At 42.4% G+C, this 19,444-nt stretch overlaps 2 protein-coding genes across 3 annotated transcripts in view; both read right to left on the bottom strand.

Moving 5' to 3' along the window:
• Window positions 1-14,243, bottom strand: part of efl1 (elongation factor like GTPase 1) — an 88,390-nt gene extending 74,147 nt beyond the window's left edge. For both annotated transcript variants that reach the window (XM_069172908.1, XM_069172910.1), the window contains exons 1-10: window positions 13,622-14,243; window positions 12,840-12,907; window positions 12,639-12,723; window positions 11,557-11,690; window positions 9,757-9,894; window positions 9,366-9,583; window positions 7,867-7,990; window positions 3,098-3,177; window positions 1,870-2,006; window positions 1,666-1,788 (exon numbers count right to left, since the gene is read on the bottom strand). In XM_069172908.1, the coding sequence (XP_069029009.1) occupies window positions 1,666-1,788; window positions 1,870-2,006; window positions 3,098-3,177; window positions 7,867-7,990; window positions 9,366-9,583; window positions 9,757-9,894; window positions 11,557-11,690; window positions 12,639-12,723; window positions 12,840-12,907; window positions 13,622-13,712 (1,198 nt within the window). In that variant the 5' untranslated portion in view covers window positions 13,713-14,243. The remainder of the gene's footprint in view (window positions 1-1,665; window positions 1,789-1,869; window positions 2,007-3,097; window positions 3,178-7,866; window positions 7,991-9,365; window positions 9,584-9,756; window positions 9,895-11,556; window positions 11,691-12,638; window positions 12,724-12,839; window positions 12,908-13,621) is intronic.
• Window positions 14,244-15,636: 1,393 nt separating this feature from the next.
• Window positions 15,637-19,444, bottom strand: part of adamtsl3 (ADAMTS-like 3) — a 190,935-nt gene continuing 187,127 nt past the window's right edge. Inside the window, exon 32 of the mRNA XM_069172923.1 lies at window positions 15,637-19,417. Coding sequence (XP_069029024.1) covers window positions 19,299-19,417 — 119 coding nt within the window. The 3' untranslated portion in view covers window positions 15,637-19,298. The remainder of the gene's footprint in view (window positions 19,418-19,444) is intronic.

The following is a 19,444-nucleotide window of genomic DNA, read 5'->3' as shown; positions in this document are numbered from 1 at the left end:
AAAACTCAGAATTAAAAGTTCACACATCAGCAGAATAATCTGCCTCGTCTCTGAGAAACAGCAGACAACAACGGGATGAAGGAACCTTTTCTTCAAGGATGTAGTTCCTTGAAGTCTCTGGGACTAAAAGTTCTGGGAACGTTGGGTGGAAACGTGACTTCTGTGTTCAACAGAAACAGATCCAACGTTTCCTTCCATGTGTGAAGACCTGAAGCTCTTCATCCTCCAACCAGAAGGGATACAAAGACTGAGAGAGTATAAAGAAGAAACTTCTTTTGTAGAGAGTTTGCAAGATTTATAAAGTAGAAAATGAACTGAGCAGTGATCAGATTTATACAATCAGAGTGCATCAGTTCATCATAGAAAACACCAGATGTCTGTAAAACCAACAGCAACTCTGAGTGAAAGTAGAGAAAAATAAAAAGTTATTTATTTTTCTTTGGTTGTGTCGACTAAATAATCCCATACTTTAACCATTGATCTCAATCAATAAAAAAACATTACTCTCTTTGAACTCCGCCTCCAAAAACTGGAACTTTGAAGTCAATAAAATGGAAAAGTATGAGTTTGACTTGCAGCAACCCAGAATCTGATTTTATTTACAAAACTGGAGGTTGTTAATAGATTGAGACTCCAATGAATGTTAATTAGTCTGAAGTGTCTACGTCAAAAAGTTATTGACAAAAAGTGGGTCTAATGTTTTGTGTTGTTGTTGTTTGTTTGTATTTTTTAATACTGCACAATGTCAATAAATGCTACCGGACAGTTGGTGCTGAATGTAAAACGTTATCAAAGTTCTCTGGTTTTGTATCGTTCTACATTCACAGTAGTTCCTGGACTTGTACATGAAAAGAGTTGTAAAGATCGATGCAGCAGAGGAGAGATGAACACAGTTAGTCAGCAGCATGAGCCGACTTTCACAAGTTCCACCTCACAGCCGGAAATACCAAACAGGCCGAATAACAGGACACAACGTTAACTCAAGTTAATGTGGGAAGATCTCCCCTTTAATTCAATACTACACATCCTGTGTGAGCACGCGTGTGTGTGTGTGTCTGTGTGTGTTTGCGTGTGTGTGTGTGTGTGTGTCTGTGTGTGTTTGCGTGTGTGTTTGTGTGTGTGTCTGTGTGTGTATGTGTGTGTCTGTGTGTGTGCGTGTGTGTCTGCGTGTGTATGTGTCTGTGTGTATGTGTGTGCGCGTGTGTGTGTGTCTGCGTGTGTGTGTGTGTGTGTGTGTCTGTGTGTGTGTGTGTCTGTGTGTGTGTGTGTGTGTGTATGTGTGTGTGTGTGTGTGTCTGCGTGCATGTGTGTGTGTCTGCGTGTCTGCGTGCGTGTGTGTGTGTGTGTGTCTGCGTGTCTGCGTGCGTGTGTGTGTGTGTCTGTGTGTGTGTGTGTGTGTCTGCGTGTCTGCGTGCGTGTGTGTCTGCGTGTGTATGTGTCTGTGTGTATGTGTGTGCGCGTGTGTGTGTGTGCGTGTGTGTGTGTGTGTGTGTGTCTGTGTGTGTGTGTGTGTCTGTGTGTGTGTGTGTCTGTGTGTGTGTGTGTATGTGTGTGTGTGTGTGTCTGCGTGCATGTGTGTGTGTGTGTGTCTGCGTGTCTGCGTGCGTGTGTGTGTGCGTGTGTGTGTGTCTGCGTGCGTGTGTGTGTGTGTCTGTGTGTGTGTACCTGTCTTCAGTTCCTGCGTGTCCTTGGGCAGAGAGTCAAACTGCCGTGCTCCAACCTTCATCAGCTTCTCCACCCTCTCTGCTGTGATGTCTAACGGACTCGGCAGCTTCTCACACACCATCGCTGCAGGATGCGTTAAAGAAAACTAAAACGGACAAAAGGTCTCCGGAGATGATGAGCTGAGACTAACAGGAGGGAGGATACAGAGGACGGCCTGGGACACGGGTAACCACTGACTGCAGATGGCGGACAGGAGCACCTTCGGATCGGAGTGACGCAGGTCCCTCGCCATCACCTTCACCCCGAGTGACGTCACCACCTTCTCCACCTTCTCCTTGTCTCTGGTCACAGAAACACAAGTCTTTACAGAACGGCCGCGAGGGATAAATAACAACGTCTTCTTGTGATTCAGGCATCTTCATACCCGAAAGTTTGGGAATAAACTTTCCGCACCCGTACCGTAACACCACGGATAGTCACGCACTTACAATCCTAGAGGAGGCTAGCTGGACCGGTTTGGTTTGAACACATGACACGGAGCTAAAATGTTAAAAACACATGAGAACATGGATAACTTTGTTCATTAGATATCTTTGTTCATCAAATATCTTTATTCATCAGATATCTGTGTTCATCAGATATCTTTGTTCATCAGATATCTTTGTTTAGATATCTTTGTTTAGATATCTTTGTTCATCAGATATCTTTGTTCCAACCAGACTGAACTAGCTGATCAGTTTAGTGTTTCTATGTTCTGTATTTATTCAGTTGGAGACTAGAAGTCCTCTCTGTTGCTAGGTGGTTGCTAAGGGTCTGACTACTTCCTGGAGTAGTAAACATTACATACGTTACATGAGGGGGCGGATCAGTGGTGCAGTGGTTAGCGTTGTTGCTTCACAGCAAAAAGGTTCTGGGTTCAAATCCCAGCCTTCCTGTGTGAGTCTGCAGGTTCTCTGTGTGCCTGCGTGGGTTCTCTTGGTTCTCCAGCTTCCTCCCACCATCCAGAAACATGAACCTCAGGTTAACTGGTGGTTCTACAAATGTCCCTGAGGTGTGAATGAGAGCGTGAACGGTCTTTGTTTCCGTCTGTCTCTATGTGTCCCTGTGATGGACTGGTGATCTGTCCAGGTGAACCCTGCCTTCAGCCAATGTGAGCTAGGATAGGCTCCGCCCCACCCCTCCCCCCCCGACCCTGTTCAGGATAAAGCAGGTATAGATAATGGATGGATGGATACGTTACATAAGAGTCTACTGACGCCACTGATTGTTTTCCAGTTGTTAGTCGTACCCCACGTGATCTCCAAACGGAGATCATGCCAACAAAAAGTTTTATATTTTGAGAGCGAGTTGCTCCACAATATGAACACATGTAGATGACGTGTTTTATTTAGATGGTAACTTGTATATTATTGTAGTATTGTCTTGAACTCACCTCCTGGTCACGACTGCATCATATAAACTCCAGATGTTATCGAGCACCAGCTGCACAAACAGCGTCTTCTTTCCTTTGACCTGCAGAGAAAAACCTGAGAATGAACGGAAGAAATAAAAAGAAACCAACCGGCCGGAGCTTCTGTCAGTGACGCAGACTGAAACATTCACAGCCTCCTCATGATCTCTTTTTGTTTGTGGTATGTGTTGTTGATGTCACCGTCTATACATGAAGCGTATTTTTCTCGTAGGTTGATGCAGAGCTGTGTTTCTGCTGAAAAGAAAAGCTGCACGATAGAACAGGTGATATAACGATACACCTTTCAATGAGCAGGATGCAGCTGCACCTTCTGCATCCATGTGACTTTGGTTGATCAGGTTTGCTGGATTGCTCAACACTGAACATTTACATTTGGATATTATATCCATAGTTTCTCAGCATATATATACAATAAAAGCCTCTTTTTATTCGATGGTAAGGTTTTTGCATCAGAGCTGCAGATGTTAATTTTTTAAACTTCCATATTTATAATGTTAAGTGTTTTATGACATTCAGCTCACCGAACCCTCAACCGAAGGGTTTTTAACTTCCTTCAGGCAAAGTGACAGAAAGGAACAGAAAACTCTTTTATCTCAGCGAAACAAAAACATTCAAATAAAGGAAGAAACTGTGAAAATGTACATTTTAATAATGTCATAGTTAAATAGACTTATTTTCTTGGAGTTGTGGCCACAGAGAATCAGCAGCTCAAATGCTATACGGTTATGTACAGATATACATCAGCTCTGTCCACGTTACTGATGACATCACACAGACGTGAACGTCGATCCAAAATCAAAGAGGTGAAAGCTACAAGCTGCAATCAAAAATCTGAGAAAATACGTTTAGTGAGTTTTGCACATTATGATGCTTAAACAACATCAGCTACTGTGTTCATAAACAATCATCATCCATCAGTGAGGTCATCAACCATCAGTGAGGTCATCAACCATCAGTGAGGTCATCAACCAGCAGTGATGTCATCGTTGGTTTGTGAACGTTATGAATCCTCCAGTTCAGATTCTGTCCGTCACCATCTTTGCTAGTTCGGAGCAGTTTGGAGCAGGAAGTGACCATATTTGGACGAGCTGGGGGAGGAGCCAGCGGTGGATCTGACCGATCTGATCGGAAACCTGACGATACTACGTCCCGCCCACGATAGCTGTAACCTGACTGCACCACAGGCCTGTCAATCAAACAGACACGCCCCCAAAAACAGGTCTTCTTGAATCTTCTTTTCTAATGAATGAGGGATTATTTTCAGATGGACCTCCAGAAAACTAATAAGAAGGAGTGACTTTAGCTAACAACACCGAGATAACTGATGGACACATTTTATTCACTTTGGATTTGATGAGAGAAGTTGAATGGGAGTCTATGGAGCCGGAGGCTTTTTGGAGCCGACCTCTAGTGGCACTCGCTGGTATTGCAGCTGAAGACACTTCTGGATCGGAACCATTTTACAGACCTGAAGCTACGAACACTTTTATATTTAGTCTGCGTTCATAACCGGGGATTCTGGAACAATATCGCACTTAATGCCTGACGTGAGACAAATGTTATATTGATGATTCCCTCAGCTCCACGTTTCCACCAGATTTCTTGATCTCTTGTTTTGCATCACTGTGGTTTTGAGTGAACTGCTTACTGACTGTGGGCTGGGATGGTTCAGGTAGACAGCTGCTTCAGAAAGTGTTCAGACGCCACAGCCGGCACTTTATTTTATTGTAAAGGTAATTTCAAAAAGATAAAATTGACTTTTGTTTCCTCGTCAATCTACACTGAACAGATCCTGTCGGCTTCGTCAGATTGGATGAGAAGCATCTGTGAACTGCCGTCTTCAATCCAATTATGTTCTCGACACATCTCAAGGTTTATTAAAGAAAACAAGATGCCTCTGACCACAAAGTGGAGCCACAGCAAAGGCTCTGAATACTACTGTAAATGAGGATCTTTTGTTTTTGATTTCTTAATTGGTTTGCAAAAATTCTGTAGAACTGAGAGTAGACTGATGGGAAAAATAGAAGCTTCATTCATTTAAAATCTAAATATACAACACAACAAAACGTGCAGAGTGAAGAGGTCTGAATATGTTCTCAAATAGAAACGTGTCACTTCTGGCTGCATGTTTTGTAGCGCTGCCGAGTCTGATTCAAGGTAGGCTGCTTGTGAATCACAAATTTCTCTTTAAGCCTGATAAAATTCAACATTTCACATGTTTCACAGCTGAGATCAAAATCAACCTTCCCGTCCCGTTGAGTGCGCTGCTTTCTAAAATCCTCTCCACTTCATTCACGGCCCTAAAGTCAACTTCTCCATCGCTAGACAGGAAACACGCTGAAACATTCATCATTCGATATCTGAGAGATGAACAACAGCTGAATGATGACGGGTAAAGTTTACAGTCCACCCTGATAAACACACAGACTCTTCCTGACACCAGGAACAGATCTAGTACGTCCCAGTACGTAGCATTTTAATGTAGGACACCAAAGTACCAGGATGTTCTACTACATCTGCAGTCTGCAGGTCAGCATGATACTCTGGATGTTCTGACCCACAATCCTTTGCAGCGGAAGATACATCACATTGACTGAGCCACACAGACAGATGGTGGTGCTCAGGCTCCGCCCACAACAGGAAGAAGAAGAAGAAGCAGAAGAAGAAGAAGAAGAAGAAGAAGAAGAAGAAGAAGAAGGAGAAGAAGAAGAAGAAGAAGAAGAAGCAGAAGAAGAAGAAGCAGAAGAAGAAGAAGCAGAAGAAGAAGAAGAAGAAGCAGAAGAAGAAGAAGACTCATGGCGATGATAAACAGGAACCTCCCGGATGAAAAGGGTAAAGTTAATATCATAATGTTTATAAGGGTAATTGTCCAACTTTGTTGTATTTTGTAAATGTAAATTAAACTCAACAGATCTTCTAATACATCAAATCCTCTGTGGTGCAACATCGGTTAACGTTTAATTAGTGCTTGTACAAAAATAATTATCAGGGAAAAATATTGTGTGAAACAAAGTTGAATGAATGTGATTCATGGTTATGTTCAGTTTAATCTTCTTAATTTCTTAAATGTTCTTTAATCGTTCGTGTGTTTGTAGAATAGGATATTTTGTAAAATGCATTAAAAATGAGAGTCTGTGACTTTAATTTAATTGAGAGTACAAAGAAAGTATTTCTAATGTTGTCACTGACTTTGATTTTGTAAATGTGAAGACATTTTAAATGTGATGCCTATAAAAGACTTAAGAGAAGTTTGTGTGGACGTATCTGTGTTTCCTCAGCTTCCCGTTTTATTTTGTAAAACTCGTGTCTTCACGTCATTTCAGGTCCTTCACTTCCTCCCCTTGAGAGTTTCCCCCCTTTATGATTATCTACTCTGCCCTGATTAATTTCACCTGTCCTCATTTGTCCTCCTCTCCCTACTCCATGTGTTCTCCTCACTCCTCCTCAGTTCATCTCTTGAGTAAGTTTCCACCGTTTTTCTCACTGGTTCGTTCCCTCGTGTTCTTTTTGTTCCTTTCTGTATTTTGGACTTTGCCAGTTTTTGTGTCTTTGGCTCGATTTGGCTCCTCGTGTTCATGTTTGGCTGTTTTTGTAATCTCACGGCAGCTTCTTGTGAGTGGAGCCCTTTGTTCGCCTGTTTCTGTAACGGTAGGTTTGTTTGCTCGTGAACCACCTACTCTTTGTGTTGCATATTTAGATCCTCTCTCTTGTAATTGAGCAGATTAATGGACCCGGCCACCAAATCACTGGCTCCTCACTGCTTTTAAATGAAGGATTTTGAAGGCTAAACTGTTCACCACCATCTGAAAGACAGAGTCCGAGTTTGGTGCACTAATAAGAGACATCTGTAGACCAGAAAAATGAAATAAATTTGGTATCATCTTCAGATGATGTCATCGGTGTTGGCTGATGAACTCAGAAGAGCATCTGACTCCAACTAAAAGCATCAAAATGTAGATTCATGCCTCCGTTTACAGACATCTGTGGGAAGCAACGCTAAAACCCCATCAGGCTTATAATGCCGACTTTTACTGTACACTTCTCTGGTAAATGTATGAAGCCAATTATCCAGGCTGTTGTAGCCTATTGTTAAACTGGCTGTTATTCCCTTTTAAAACATGTGGTAGATGAATCTGGGTTTTATGGTGTTGTGTCTGTAACTTTTGAGCAGAAAAAGTATGAATCAATATCTCCTGCTTGTTCACGTGTCTGACCTCTCGACGTCAACGGCAGCTCTTCTGCTTTTACTCTCTTCTCTGATGCATCTCGGACAGACTCTTCCCTCCCATCTGTGCTGATGATGTCCTGATTTCATTTAATGCCACCTGCTCTTCTATCTCAGACATCGTCACTAAACTCGAGTCATATAACCAACCAACCCGCTCAGTCTGAACTCATACTGTTGACTAAAAAGAAGGAAGTGCAACTCTGACATGATTCCAGGTTATTTTCAACATGCAAACAGTACGTCCTCTAATAAAGACGGATGATGTGAAACCTACAGATGAAGCTAATCTGAGACCCATTTTGATCTTGTCTGTTTTGAAATCTGAGGTTTTGGACAAAGTTGTCTTTCAGCAACGTCCCTCTTCTGTGATTAATTACGGCATTGTCAAGGTTTTTCAATCAGGTTTGATCTGATCGATCCTTCTGTTTGGTGACTGCTGATATTTAATCATCTGCACCGAGGACACCCCCGCCCCCGCCATGATAACTCAAAGTTACATCACCTGAGCTCCTTTCATGATCTTCTTTGCTTTAGTGTTGAGGTAGAAATCTCCCCACAAGGTTTTGAGCAGCACCGCGGTCTTAATGCCCATCCTCGGACTGTAGATGGAGGCGAACTGCTGAATGCTGAAAAACACCAAAATAAAAAACTCTTAGTCTTCCATTGACATTTTCTGCAGGTTCACTGACAACTGAAGCATCTCCATCAGCAGGGACTTTATTTCATGTTGTAAAAGCAACTGAATTATCTGTTAATTACATGAAATGTTAGGGTGAAGTGTTTTATTTTATAAGTCCCTCATTACATAATTGGCCTTTTATGATGAAAACCAGCAGACTGTTTATTCTGATCACATCATATAAAGATGTGTTAAATCTGAGATAACAGCACCATCTGCTGGACAAAGTAAACATTTTTCATATGTAGGAAGCAGTAATATTAATTTAGAGTACCCTGGTCCAGGGCTGAACTAACCAACGGAGAGGGCAAAAATAAACTGTGGGTCCCTGTTGACACTCGTAAGAGGTACAAATGTGAACCCACCCCAGGAGGCTGAGTTCATTTATTCAATTCTAATTCTTCCATATTATTAGCATGAGATTAACAGAAATAATAAAGTCCTTAAAATCCAACCATCATCCATCAGTGATGTCATCAACCATCAGTGATGTCATCAACCATCAGTGATGTCATTGTTGGTTTGTGAACGTTACGAATCCTCCAGTTCAGATTCTGTCCGTCACCATCTTTGCTGGTTCGGAGCAGGAAGTGACCATATTTGGACGAGCTGGGGGAGGAGCCAGCGGTGGATCTGACCGATCTGATCGGAAACCTGACGATACTACGTCCCGCCCACCGATAGCTGTAACCTGACTGCACCACAGGCCTGTCAATCAAACAGACACGCCCTCAAAAACAGGTCTTCTTGAATCTTCTTTTCTAATGAATGAGGGATTATTTTCAGATGGACCTCCAGAAAACTAATAAGAAGGAGTGACTTTAGCTAACAACACCGAGATAACTGATGGACACATTTTATTCACTTTGGATTTGATGAGAGAAGTTGAATGGGAGTCTATGGAGCCGGAGGCTTTTTGGAGCCGACCTCTAGTGGCACTCGCTGATATTGCAGCTGAAGACACTTCTGGATCAGAACCATTTTACAGACCTGAAACTATGAACTCTTATAAAAGAGTTCAGTTCAGTCTGTAGTTTGAACACAACTTCCTCTTCCTCTCATGTTGGACTGACAGCAGACTGGAAGTTACAGTGAATCACTATCACCTCCCGTGGTAAAAACGGGTATTGCGAGACCAGACAGGATGGGCTGGGGATAACTAGTTAGCATGCCAATTTTAGCTGATATCTCTGCAACACAATATGTGTTTAACAAAATGTGAACACTTCTTCTTCACATTATATGGATAGTTTTAGTGCATTTCTGAATGTCTAACTCTAAAAATCTCACATTTTTCCCCTTTACGAAGGGACCAGCCTCACCTGAAGCCCCATCCATCGATGGCGCTGGCAAACACCACGTTTCCTTGGTCGGGAGAGAAGTAGAGGTGGGAGTCGTCCACCTCCTCCAGCCCGGCGCTCCAGTCGTAAACCTGACCTCCGATCGACGGCTCGCCATCTTTCTCCTCCTTCTCCTCCTCTTTCTCCGCTCGCTCCTCCAGCACTTTGGACGTAAACAACGACCCCATCACAGCATTCACCTACAAGGAAGAAGTTACACTCGTCAATGAAACACTGACAAAACATTTTTTCTGTTAGTCAACCAAATGTACGTCACCAGAATTCAAGGCTGTTGAACAATAAAGTACAACTGAACTCCATGTTTGGACTGAGAGAGTAAGATGTGTTGTTAGATGAGCGCTGCAGCCTTCACCTGTTCCAGGATCTTCTTCAGGTGAGCGTACGCTTCCTGAGAGGAGAGCTTCAGCTCCACGATGAGTCGGTCGATCTTATTGATGACCAGAACCGGTCTGATGTTCTCCAGCCACGCCTGGCGGAGCACGGCCTGCGTCTACACACAGGAAACAGTGTTGTTGTTTTTTTTTACTTTTGTTTTTGCACTGATGGGTAGATTTCAGTTTAAGTTATCATGGACCAAATATGCTGCCCTACCAATATCTTTGAGTTGTAACTCAACCTTTACAATGTTTTTGACCAGTGAAGCCAAGCGGAGTACTTCCTGCTGTGTGGCCACACTTTAAACATCCAACAGTCATGATCCAGGTGAGGCTGTGGTATTAAAGCTGAAAGCATCACACCCCCCACCCCCCAGCACAAAGTCTGCCCCCTCTGGACCCCATTGAACAAAGCTAACTGCCTCTGGACATTGTTCAGTTTCTCATTCAATCTCATGTTTTTGCAGGATGTCATGGACATTCAACCAGGACTGTTTTCAGCTGTAGTTCCTACACGACTCCATTTCAGTCCATGTAAACAACCTTAAATCTGAGTTCACTTCAACATCATGGTCATCGTTTCATTTGACATATACAATAAAATTCAATGTGCTGAGTAATGAATGTGGCTTTATAGTACAACCTTGTTTCCAAAAAAGTTGGGATGCTGTATAAAATGTATATAAAAGCAGAATGTGATGATTTGTAAATCACAAACTCATATTTAATTGAAAATAGACCAAAGGTGACATGTCAAATTGTATTGTTTAATGAAAAATATCTGCTCATTGTGAATCTGATGCAGCAGCACGTCTCTATAAAGTTGTTCCAGGATGATGTTCACCACTGAGCTGCATCAACTCTTCTTTTAACAACACTCTGGAAACGTTGGGGAACTGAGGAGACCAGTTTCTGGAGTTTTGAAAGTGAAATATGGTCCCATTCTTGCCTGATAGAGGATTTCAGCTGCTCAACAGTTCAGGGTCTCCTTTGTTGTATTGTTCATGTCCTGATGCTCCAGATGTTTTCAATGATTGACAGGTCTGGACTGCAGGAGGCCAGTTTATCAGCGGACTCTTCTACTAGAGAACCATGCTGTTGGAATACATGCAGAATGTGGTTGGACGTTGTTCTGCTGAAATAAACAAGACCTTCCCTGAAAGAGACGTTGTCTGGATGGCAGCATATGTTGCTCCAAAATCTGAATATATCATTCAGCATTAATGCTTCCTTCCAGATGTTCAAGCTACCCATGCCATGTGCACTAATGCATCCTGTACCATCACAGATGCTGGCTTTAGAACTGAGCTGATAACAAGCTGGATGGTCCCTCTCCTCTTTAACCTGGAGGATGCAGCGTCCATGATTTCCAAACAGAATCTCAGATTGTGATCCATCAGACCTCAGGACAGTTGTCCACTTCACCTCAGTCCATCTTCAATGATCTCGGTCCAGCTGTCCAACCAGGTGTTCTTTTTTTTTTCTTCTTTTTTTTAACATTACACACCTTTTCAAGTCTTTTGTTCACCTTGTCCCAACTTTTTTGAGATGTGTTGCTGCCATCAAATTCAAAATAAGCACATATTTAATATTTTTCTCCATTTCAACATCTGATATGTTATCTTTGGTCTATTTGCAATTAATTGTGGGTTTATGTGATTTGCAAATTTTACACAGCATCACAACTCTTTTTAGGAAAACGGGGTTGTAAAATGAATGTTTTTTTTAGCGTACTAGCAGCTTACACAATGACACAGTGAGTAAACGATGATATTTACTTGCGGACAAACTCCCTCCACCGCGTCAACAACAACAATGGCTCCATCACAAAGCCTGACGGCAGTGGAGACTTCAGAGGAGAAGTCGACGTGACCCGGAGAGTCGATCAAATTCAGCAAGTACTCCTGATCTCCTAAAGGGAGGCGCAAACACACACACACACACACACACACACACACACACACACACACACACACACACTTTCTTCAAAACACAATTTCTCTGTTTATAATTGACAACAATGTCAAACTCCAGTTCAGGAGCACTGCAGCTCACATCAGCCTTTTTTCTTTTTGTTTGTTTTGTTTTGTTTTTAAAGAAGAACATCCTCATCTTTGTTTAATTAAATATAAAAAAATACATATTTCCAACAATAATTGGTAGCATTCAACAACAGCCATCTCTCAGATTCGGGACATGAGGAAGAAACCGAGTGCTGCATAAGGCTGAAGTCTCAATGAAGCAACTGAATGTACTTTGTTTTGTTTGGTTTTATGCAATATTTTTCTTCTTCCTGTCGCTCGCTGCACAAACGAAAATGATTCAACATCACGTCCAGACATTCAACAGAAAACACATTCATAAAACTGTTGATATTAAAAAGCACGATAATACCAGTTACAATTTTCAGACAATATATAAATGTATATCGTGATAAATGCAATTTGAATGGCGTCATACTGTTACACAGCAGAACTGTATGACGTATGTTTGCAGCTTAGCGAGCAACAAGCTGAGCACCGCTGCAGGTTTTCAGATGAGTGTGAGTTTAATAGACGGACGCGCTGTTTCTCCTCCGTTCATATGAAGGCAAACGTCGACCCCAAATTTCAGAAAATCAGACCAGAACATCTGAATCTGTTAACATTGGTGAGGAAGTAGTTAGAAGCTCTGCAGCTGATCCTGGTGGTCGTCATGACAACAGCAGCAGCTCTGCAGCGCTGCACCTCCACATCCTCTGAAACTCACTGAGTTTCTGTTGTTTACAAACTAAAGAACTGAGAGATCATTTATGTTTTTATTTAATATTTGAAGGCATAATGTTACGTTGACATAAATCAATATTCAACAGTGGCTCTACCGTGTCCGTAGTGCAGAGAGATGGCACTGGACTTCATGGTGATGCCTCGGATCTGTTCATCCTCCCTGCTGTCCAGATACCTCAGCTGAGATATGAACACCACAAACAAGAACAAATGATGAACAAAACTACTTCAACTGAGAATCCCGCATGTAAAAAACACGGTGAAAAAGGTCTCTGCAGATAAATGAAGTCGCTCACCTTCCCAGCCAGTCGACTCGAGATGATGCCGTTACTCGCGACCAAGCAGTCGGCCAGAGTGGTTTTACCTGAACAGACACACAGACGGGAACAACTTACAACTTACAAACACTGTAGTGAAAAAAATGGACTCCAAAACTCCCTTATTGCATTACAATAAATTCTAATAAATTTCAAATGTGAAGATGAGCTGCTTTTCTCTGTTAAACTTCATAATCAAATGTCTCAGTTGCAGATACTGAATCAGCTGAACAGTCTAAATGAATGAAACATATACAAACTTTAACTATTATATCCAATTTAGGAACACATACTAAAGTCTGTGTAATGGATCAGGGGTTTTCACCTGCAAACAAACAAACCAGGAGATGTCGACTCACTATCTTCTTAAAGAAAACACTTTGCTCCACCGAACATCACCGAACATCTGACTCGTGTGATTACAGAGTACCAAAACTTATCGTAAACAACAATATGTGAAGATAATTATGCTGGTTATATTCAGTGTGTTCCCATCCACCCTGCATCATGCTGTGTAGGTGAAGCTACTTTAAGGTCACTGATATAAAGTTGGAGTTATCACCGGTGTTTACATCTGTACCCGTGGACAACTGCTTTATTCAATTAAATTGGTGTTTTTTGAGACATGACGTGTGCCGAATTAAAAAGTGTAAAACAAGGATGGGAGATGTTGACTTATTTATGTTCTCGGTGCTCTGAAGTTCTGCCGAAGAGCGAGTCCACTCCGTCTTCCCTGGAGTTCGGCGTGTCGCTGATCTCACCGTGGTCAACGTGCGCCAGGATGCACAGGTTCCTGATGTTAGCGGGGTTCTTCTGCAGCAGGACGACCTTCTCCAGGCTGGTGCGTCTCATGGTGGACACCTGGGACGGACACCCTGAATACCGCAATACACTGGGGACAACGGACGGCCCCGGTGAGGGGACAACAGCCCCGGTGAGGGGACAACAGCCCCGGTGAGGGGACAACGGACGGCCCCGGTGAGGGGACAACGGACGGCCCCGGTGAGGGGACAACAGCCCCGGTGAGGGGACAACGGACAGCCCCGGTGAGGGGACAGTCCTCAGCTCCCAGGCCTGTTAGCTGGCTGTAGCTGGACCGTGGATCGCTCCGGAGTTTCTAAACACGGACCTCGTTGATGAGACAGTGGAGTCCCACAGTGAAGGCGGAGAGCCGCGGACCGGGAACCGGGAACCGGGACCGGTGATAGTTGCTAACACGGAGGTTAGCTCAATCCAAACTGCTCAGAGGACGTAGAAGAAGACCGGACTTCCGGCTCCAAAGTCTCCACGTGGATCAAATATCGCGGACTGCGGTGTCGTGATGACTGAAACCCAACAGAACCGTCAGAAGCACGTGTTCCGGAGACATGTGGACTTTCTCAACTCGCGTTGTTTTCCCGGAAGTTGATGGTGGATACGGCGAGATAACCACGCCCACACGCTTTCATTGGTGCTGCGTTCAGGGTACGTGCTAAAAATAAGACTTTCCGCGCTTCATATTTTAGCTGCGTGGAAGCCGTGCTACGATTTCAAAGATGTTGCTGCCTTTATATCACGTGGTTGTGTTGTCTCGGCACAATTTGAGTACAACAACACAGTATGAAAAACAAAAGGTAGTTCTCATGTATAATCTGCACAATAGGCAGAGATACTTTAGTAAACCACGACACCTCAATCACCATCCAAGACCAGGTTTAAAACTTCTGATGACAAAACAAATCAACTGCAGCTCCTATTATTAGTTCACTGTGTGAAACTGACAACATTTAAATGTTGAAATAAAACAAGACTTTATTATTCCCGCAGTGGGGAAATTTAGTTGTCACAGCAGTTTAGGAATATAAGTATGGAAAAGATAAATACACACTGAGACACAATTACAAATACGCATGCAATAATTACATTTTTTAAGAAAACGGTAAAAAAAAAAAGAGCAGTTTATAAATACACACACACACACACACACACACACACACACACACACACACACACACACACACACACACACACACACACAAGTTATATTAGCTACACAAAATAAATGAATACACCTTTTTATGTACAGAGAAATGTAAAGAAAAAACAATAACATCCATAAATAGTTTGTTGTTTTTTTTACTCCAAAAAGCCTACAGTCATGGGCAGGTGATGGACCGCTGGTCGTCATGGGCACCGACAGCTCCTTCATCAGAGCCGCTGCCTTCACCCTGCTGATGCAGCACACTACAGCAGAAGATGACACCGCCCGCCTCTGCACCAACACTTATACCCTTATTTTAAAATGTATTTTAGATTCACCTTGATGTGCTTTGATTGTTTTATTCCATGAAGATTATATTCCACATCTCAGTCCTCGTTACACACAATATTCGTGATCATTATGAGCAGCCCAAGCTTTCGGCTGCTTTCCTAAATCACTACAAATTAAATAAACTGTATCCTGTAGTGTTTTCTATGTGTTCAGTTGTTGTGACTGACAAGACCGGAAGAATATATGAAAAGTTAAGAATATATGGATGAGTATTTTTACTAATTGTGTGACAGTTTGTTCTTGAGTTTGACACAGTTTTAGTTTCATATTTTCACTGTAAACTGAACGAGCTGTGGGCTCACCTTCTCATGTCTCACAGTGTTTTGCATATTATCCATCTTAAATGGGGCATGTGTAGTCGGGAGGTTAAGACCAAAGGTTTGATTTGTTGGACTGGGAATGAAAAACAGCTGAAGTGCCCTTAAGTAAGGCACTTAATCCAAAAACATGAACAGGCAAATAAAATGCTTCTTCATCAAATCTTTATTTTTCAAATAAATACAAATAAAAACGAGGTCCACCTTTATGAAGTGATCAAACTGTCTTTATTCCTTTGCATTGTTATCTGAAACATGTTAATGATCTGGTGTTCCTCCAGTCAGGCCGGACATCCACCAGCAGTGTGACGCCGCCACGTCTGACGGATTGCATAGTCGTCAGTAGCCGAGGAGAAACACTGAAGAATGTCACTGAGTGGTCTTTCATAAAACATCGGAGACTGCGATTAAACTCATGCAAATAAAACCAGAAGAGCGGCAGCGAACACACCACCCCGTCAACACATACAGTACAAGTGCTTTATATGCTAAGATCTTAAAGAGGAGTTAAAAAGACACCGTAACCATGAGTACGTACGAAAATAAAAGTCTCACACAATCTACATACACTCAATATACGATATTGCACTTCGAACACGGTATATACAAGACATTTTATAACGCAGCACATCGGTATGGCAACCAACACAGAGGTAACATGAAAAGACCCCTCAGTCAAAGTCAGTGTTGTGCTGGTGCCTCTCGACCGCTCTACACGCATCATGTTGAAATTATTTTACAAAACTGTCACGGCTGACAATCAGAGTGCTGTTAATGAACACATGAATTCATGCTTTCACATCTGAAGCTCCACCAGCAGCGTCTCTTTTCTCACCAGCGACGTGTGACTGTGATCAGTGCCTTCACACAAGTGAATGGTCTTCAGTTCTGCTGTATGTAGAAACATGGACTAACCAAGCTTTTATAAATCAGAGAGACTTCTGCTGCTTGATTCGGTGTACAAACGGGTTTCAACCAACCCAGTATGACAGCAAAGCGTGAAATAGACAAAGCCCGTCCACTAAAGCAAAGCGTACAACAGACACGCCCCGTCCAATACCGTGAAGTGTGAAATAGACACGCCCTGTCCACTAAAGCAAAGCGTGAAATAGACAAAGCCCGTCCACTAAAGCAAAGCGTACAACAGACACGCCCCGTCCAATACCGTGAAGTGTGAAATAGACACGCCCCGTCCACTAAAGCAAAGCGTGAAATAGACACGCGTTGGGGTGTAAAAGTTACACATTTTGTAAGTGTGAAACTTATACACAATTAGTGTCACATGACAAAGGATCATGTGACCAAAGTCCCACGACAGAGAAATTGCAACCAAGTACAATGGACATTTTTCAGCAGTATTAATCACAGACTAGCGTGCGGGACGATGACGTTTGAATCCAGGATGTGACTACGCTGTTGTTGAGTTGTTTTTTGCTTCCTAACCCCAACTGTGTTTTCGCCACGAGTTTCATTTTCCTGTGAATCACATGGCTCAAAACATGCAGCAGGTTTCATTTTCAGCCAGTACAGGAAAATGTGTAACTTTCACGCCTAGAGAAGCCAAAGCGTGCTTATTTCACGTTTTGCCTCTCAGGGACGGGCGTGTCTATTTCACGTTTTGCCGTGATACCGGGTTGTTTCACCAGGAATTGTGTTCCTACTGGAAGATATTTGTGCCAGTGTTCAGTGTCAGTACGAGAAGCATCCTGGTTTTCATGTAGTGAAGTTGGGTGTTGGTGACTCACTATCCTTCAGCTGTGTTTACATGGAGACGCTGATGTGAGCAGTACTTCAGCACGGCAGCAGCTCCAGTTTTCTGTCTGCATCAGTTGAAGATCACAGATGTTTTGGAAAAGCTCAGAGACTTCAACACAATCACTGTAGTTGAAATGCAGAAAAACAGACCCATCAAAATGTTTCTATGCGTATAGAGTTGTGCACCTATCAGCTGATTATCTGTTCCATCAGATGTGTGAGACGACTGAAAAGTGCGTCTGAACGCTTCCCCTCGGCCATCAGATCTCTAACCTGAATCATCTTCCTCTTCAATCATCTTTGCATCTTTATATTTTGGACATTTTTGGGATTTTAATTCCTCCACAACTCAGACTGTCTCGACGTGGATTCCCAACGAACACCTACCACTTATTCCTTGAATGACCCACGGTTCAGATAATTATATCATCCCTCTGTTTTCTCTCGACTCCTTTGCCACATCGTGGTTCGGGGCTGCGACTGGCTGAATTAATGACTCTAGCCTCAGTCCAAATGTAACCGTGATCTTCTAGTTGCCTAATATTTAACCATACAATTATTTTCCATTACTAATATCGCTCCTGAACATAGCCATCACATAAATGCCACACTGATAAATTAGAAATATTTAATTTAAAAATATTGGCCATGAACATAAAAACTGAAAATCGGTACTGAACGGGCAAACATTCAATAAGGCTGATTTTACAAATAGAGAGTTTTTGAAAGTGAGTTTTGATGTGAATATTTTGTCTCACTATCTTTAAATTGGATCATTTTCCTGCCAAAGAAGAAAACAGGATGTCAGTGTGTCTACCAAACTTTAAAACATCCAAACAGGATCATGGAACCAACAGTAAAGAAATCCTTTGCAGCTCTTGAAAGCCATGTGACATCATGAGTACCATCCCAGCTGAACCCCTCCAACCTGGGACGTCCCGGTACGACGAGGCTGTGTCTACTAACACCACTGAAGTGGATGTGACATCGTTGCACTTTGTTGATTTAAATTTGTTTGAGTTCAATAAGGTGAGGTTGACTGACTCATCGTTATCATCGTTAACATGTCTGTTTGTACTGGACCTTTTCACTGCTGATGAGGATGATGAAGGACACTTGTTGTATTTCTTATCCATGAATCCCACGACTGTTTGGTTTGGTTCGACAGTTTTGTGGCTGTAAGTAACTGAATTTGGGGAAATTAAAAAACAGCCTGAGCTTCCGGGGTTAACAGGCAGTTCATCACAAATTGAGTCATATTCGTTTGTAGTTTTTGCCATAATTGAGTGATAATAACAACTAATAATAACTTATTTGGGTCGTCACTCAATCTCAGTTTTACAAACATAACTTTTTCTTGTCTACAATCTGCCTTGTGTTTCCTGACTCTACAGAGGAGGTTGTCGTATTGTTGCTGAGTTCCCACAAATCTTCACAATCATGAAGGAGAGGAGAAATTATGGTCTTAACTCAGAAAAAATAGACCCAAATAGTAATAAACTGGAGAATCCTTTTCTAGATTTTATCGTCATCTTATATAAAAAAAAAACTTGTGATCAATTCTAAAAATAAATAAAGAAGTTTGAAGAAAGAAAAAAAATATGACAGCGAGTTTTTAAGTCTGTGATATGAGGAATTCTTGAATCAGCAATTTATGTCATTTTTGGCTGAAAACTGATGAAATGAATATTGGCAAAGCAACACATCAGCGTGAGTGCAGTCTAGAAGAAAGCAGTGGAGCCCGTTCGACAGTCCACAGTCTGACGGTAATCCTGTTTGATCAGGAAACCTTTAATCAGAGTCACTAGAAACAAAAAAGCTCGATTTGATCCACATAGTGAACACATATCAGGAGTTTGGGTCCAAATCAGAAAATAAAGCCCGTTCTGTCTTTCATCCTTTTTTTTTTTTAGGCTTTGTTCAGTTTCCTTTGAGGAAGTGAAGCTGGTCCAGTTTAAATATGTGCAGTCCTCACTGATGATGTCTCTGCTCAGTCACTCGCCTCATGTTTATCCATCCGTTGAACGACTGCGTGGTCATAACGGCTCACTGCCACTAGGGGGAGTCAGCGTCCTGTGAGCAGGACTCGCAGCATCTCTGCTTGTACATCTCCACGTAGCACAGCTTCAGTCGTCTCACCACACTGCAGTACTGGGTGGAGTCCTTACATTCACCTGCACGGGAGCAAAACACGTAAACAA

The sequence above is a fragment of the Embiotoca jacksoni genome, unplaced genomic scaffold (assembly GCF_022577435.1).
Source record: "Embiotoca jacksoni isolate LCO1_2020_lvr unplaced genomic scaffold, fEmbJac1.0.p SCAF_56, whole genome shotgun sequence".
NCBI classification, from domain to species: Eukaryota; Metazoa; Chordata; class Actinopteri; family Embiotocidae; genus Embiotoca; species Embiotoca jacksoni.
The sequence above is the reverse complement of the archived record's forward strand: the minus strand, read 5'-3'. Positions and strand labels throughout refer to the sequence as shown.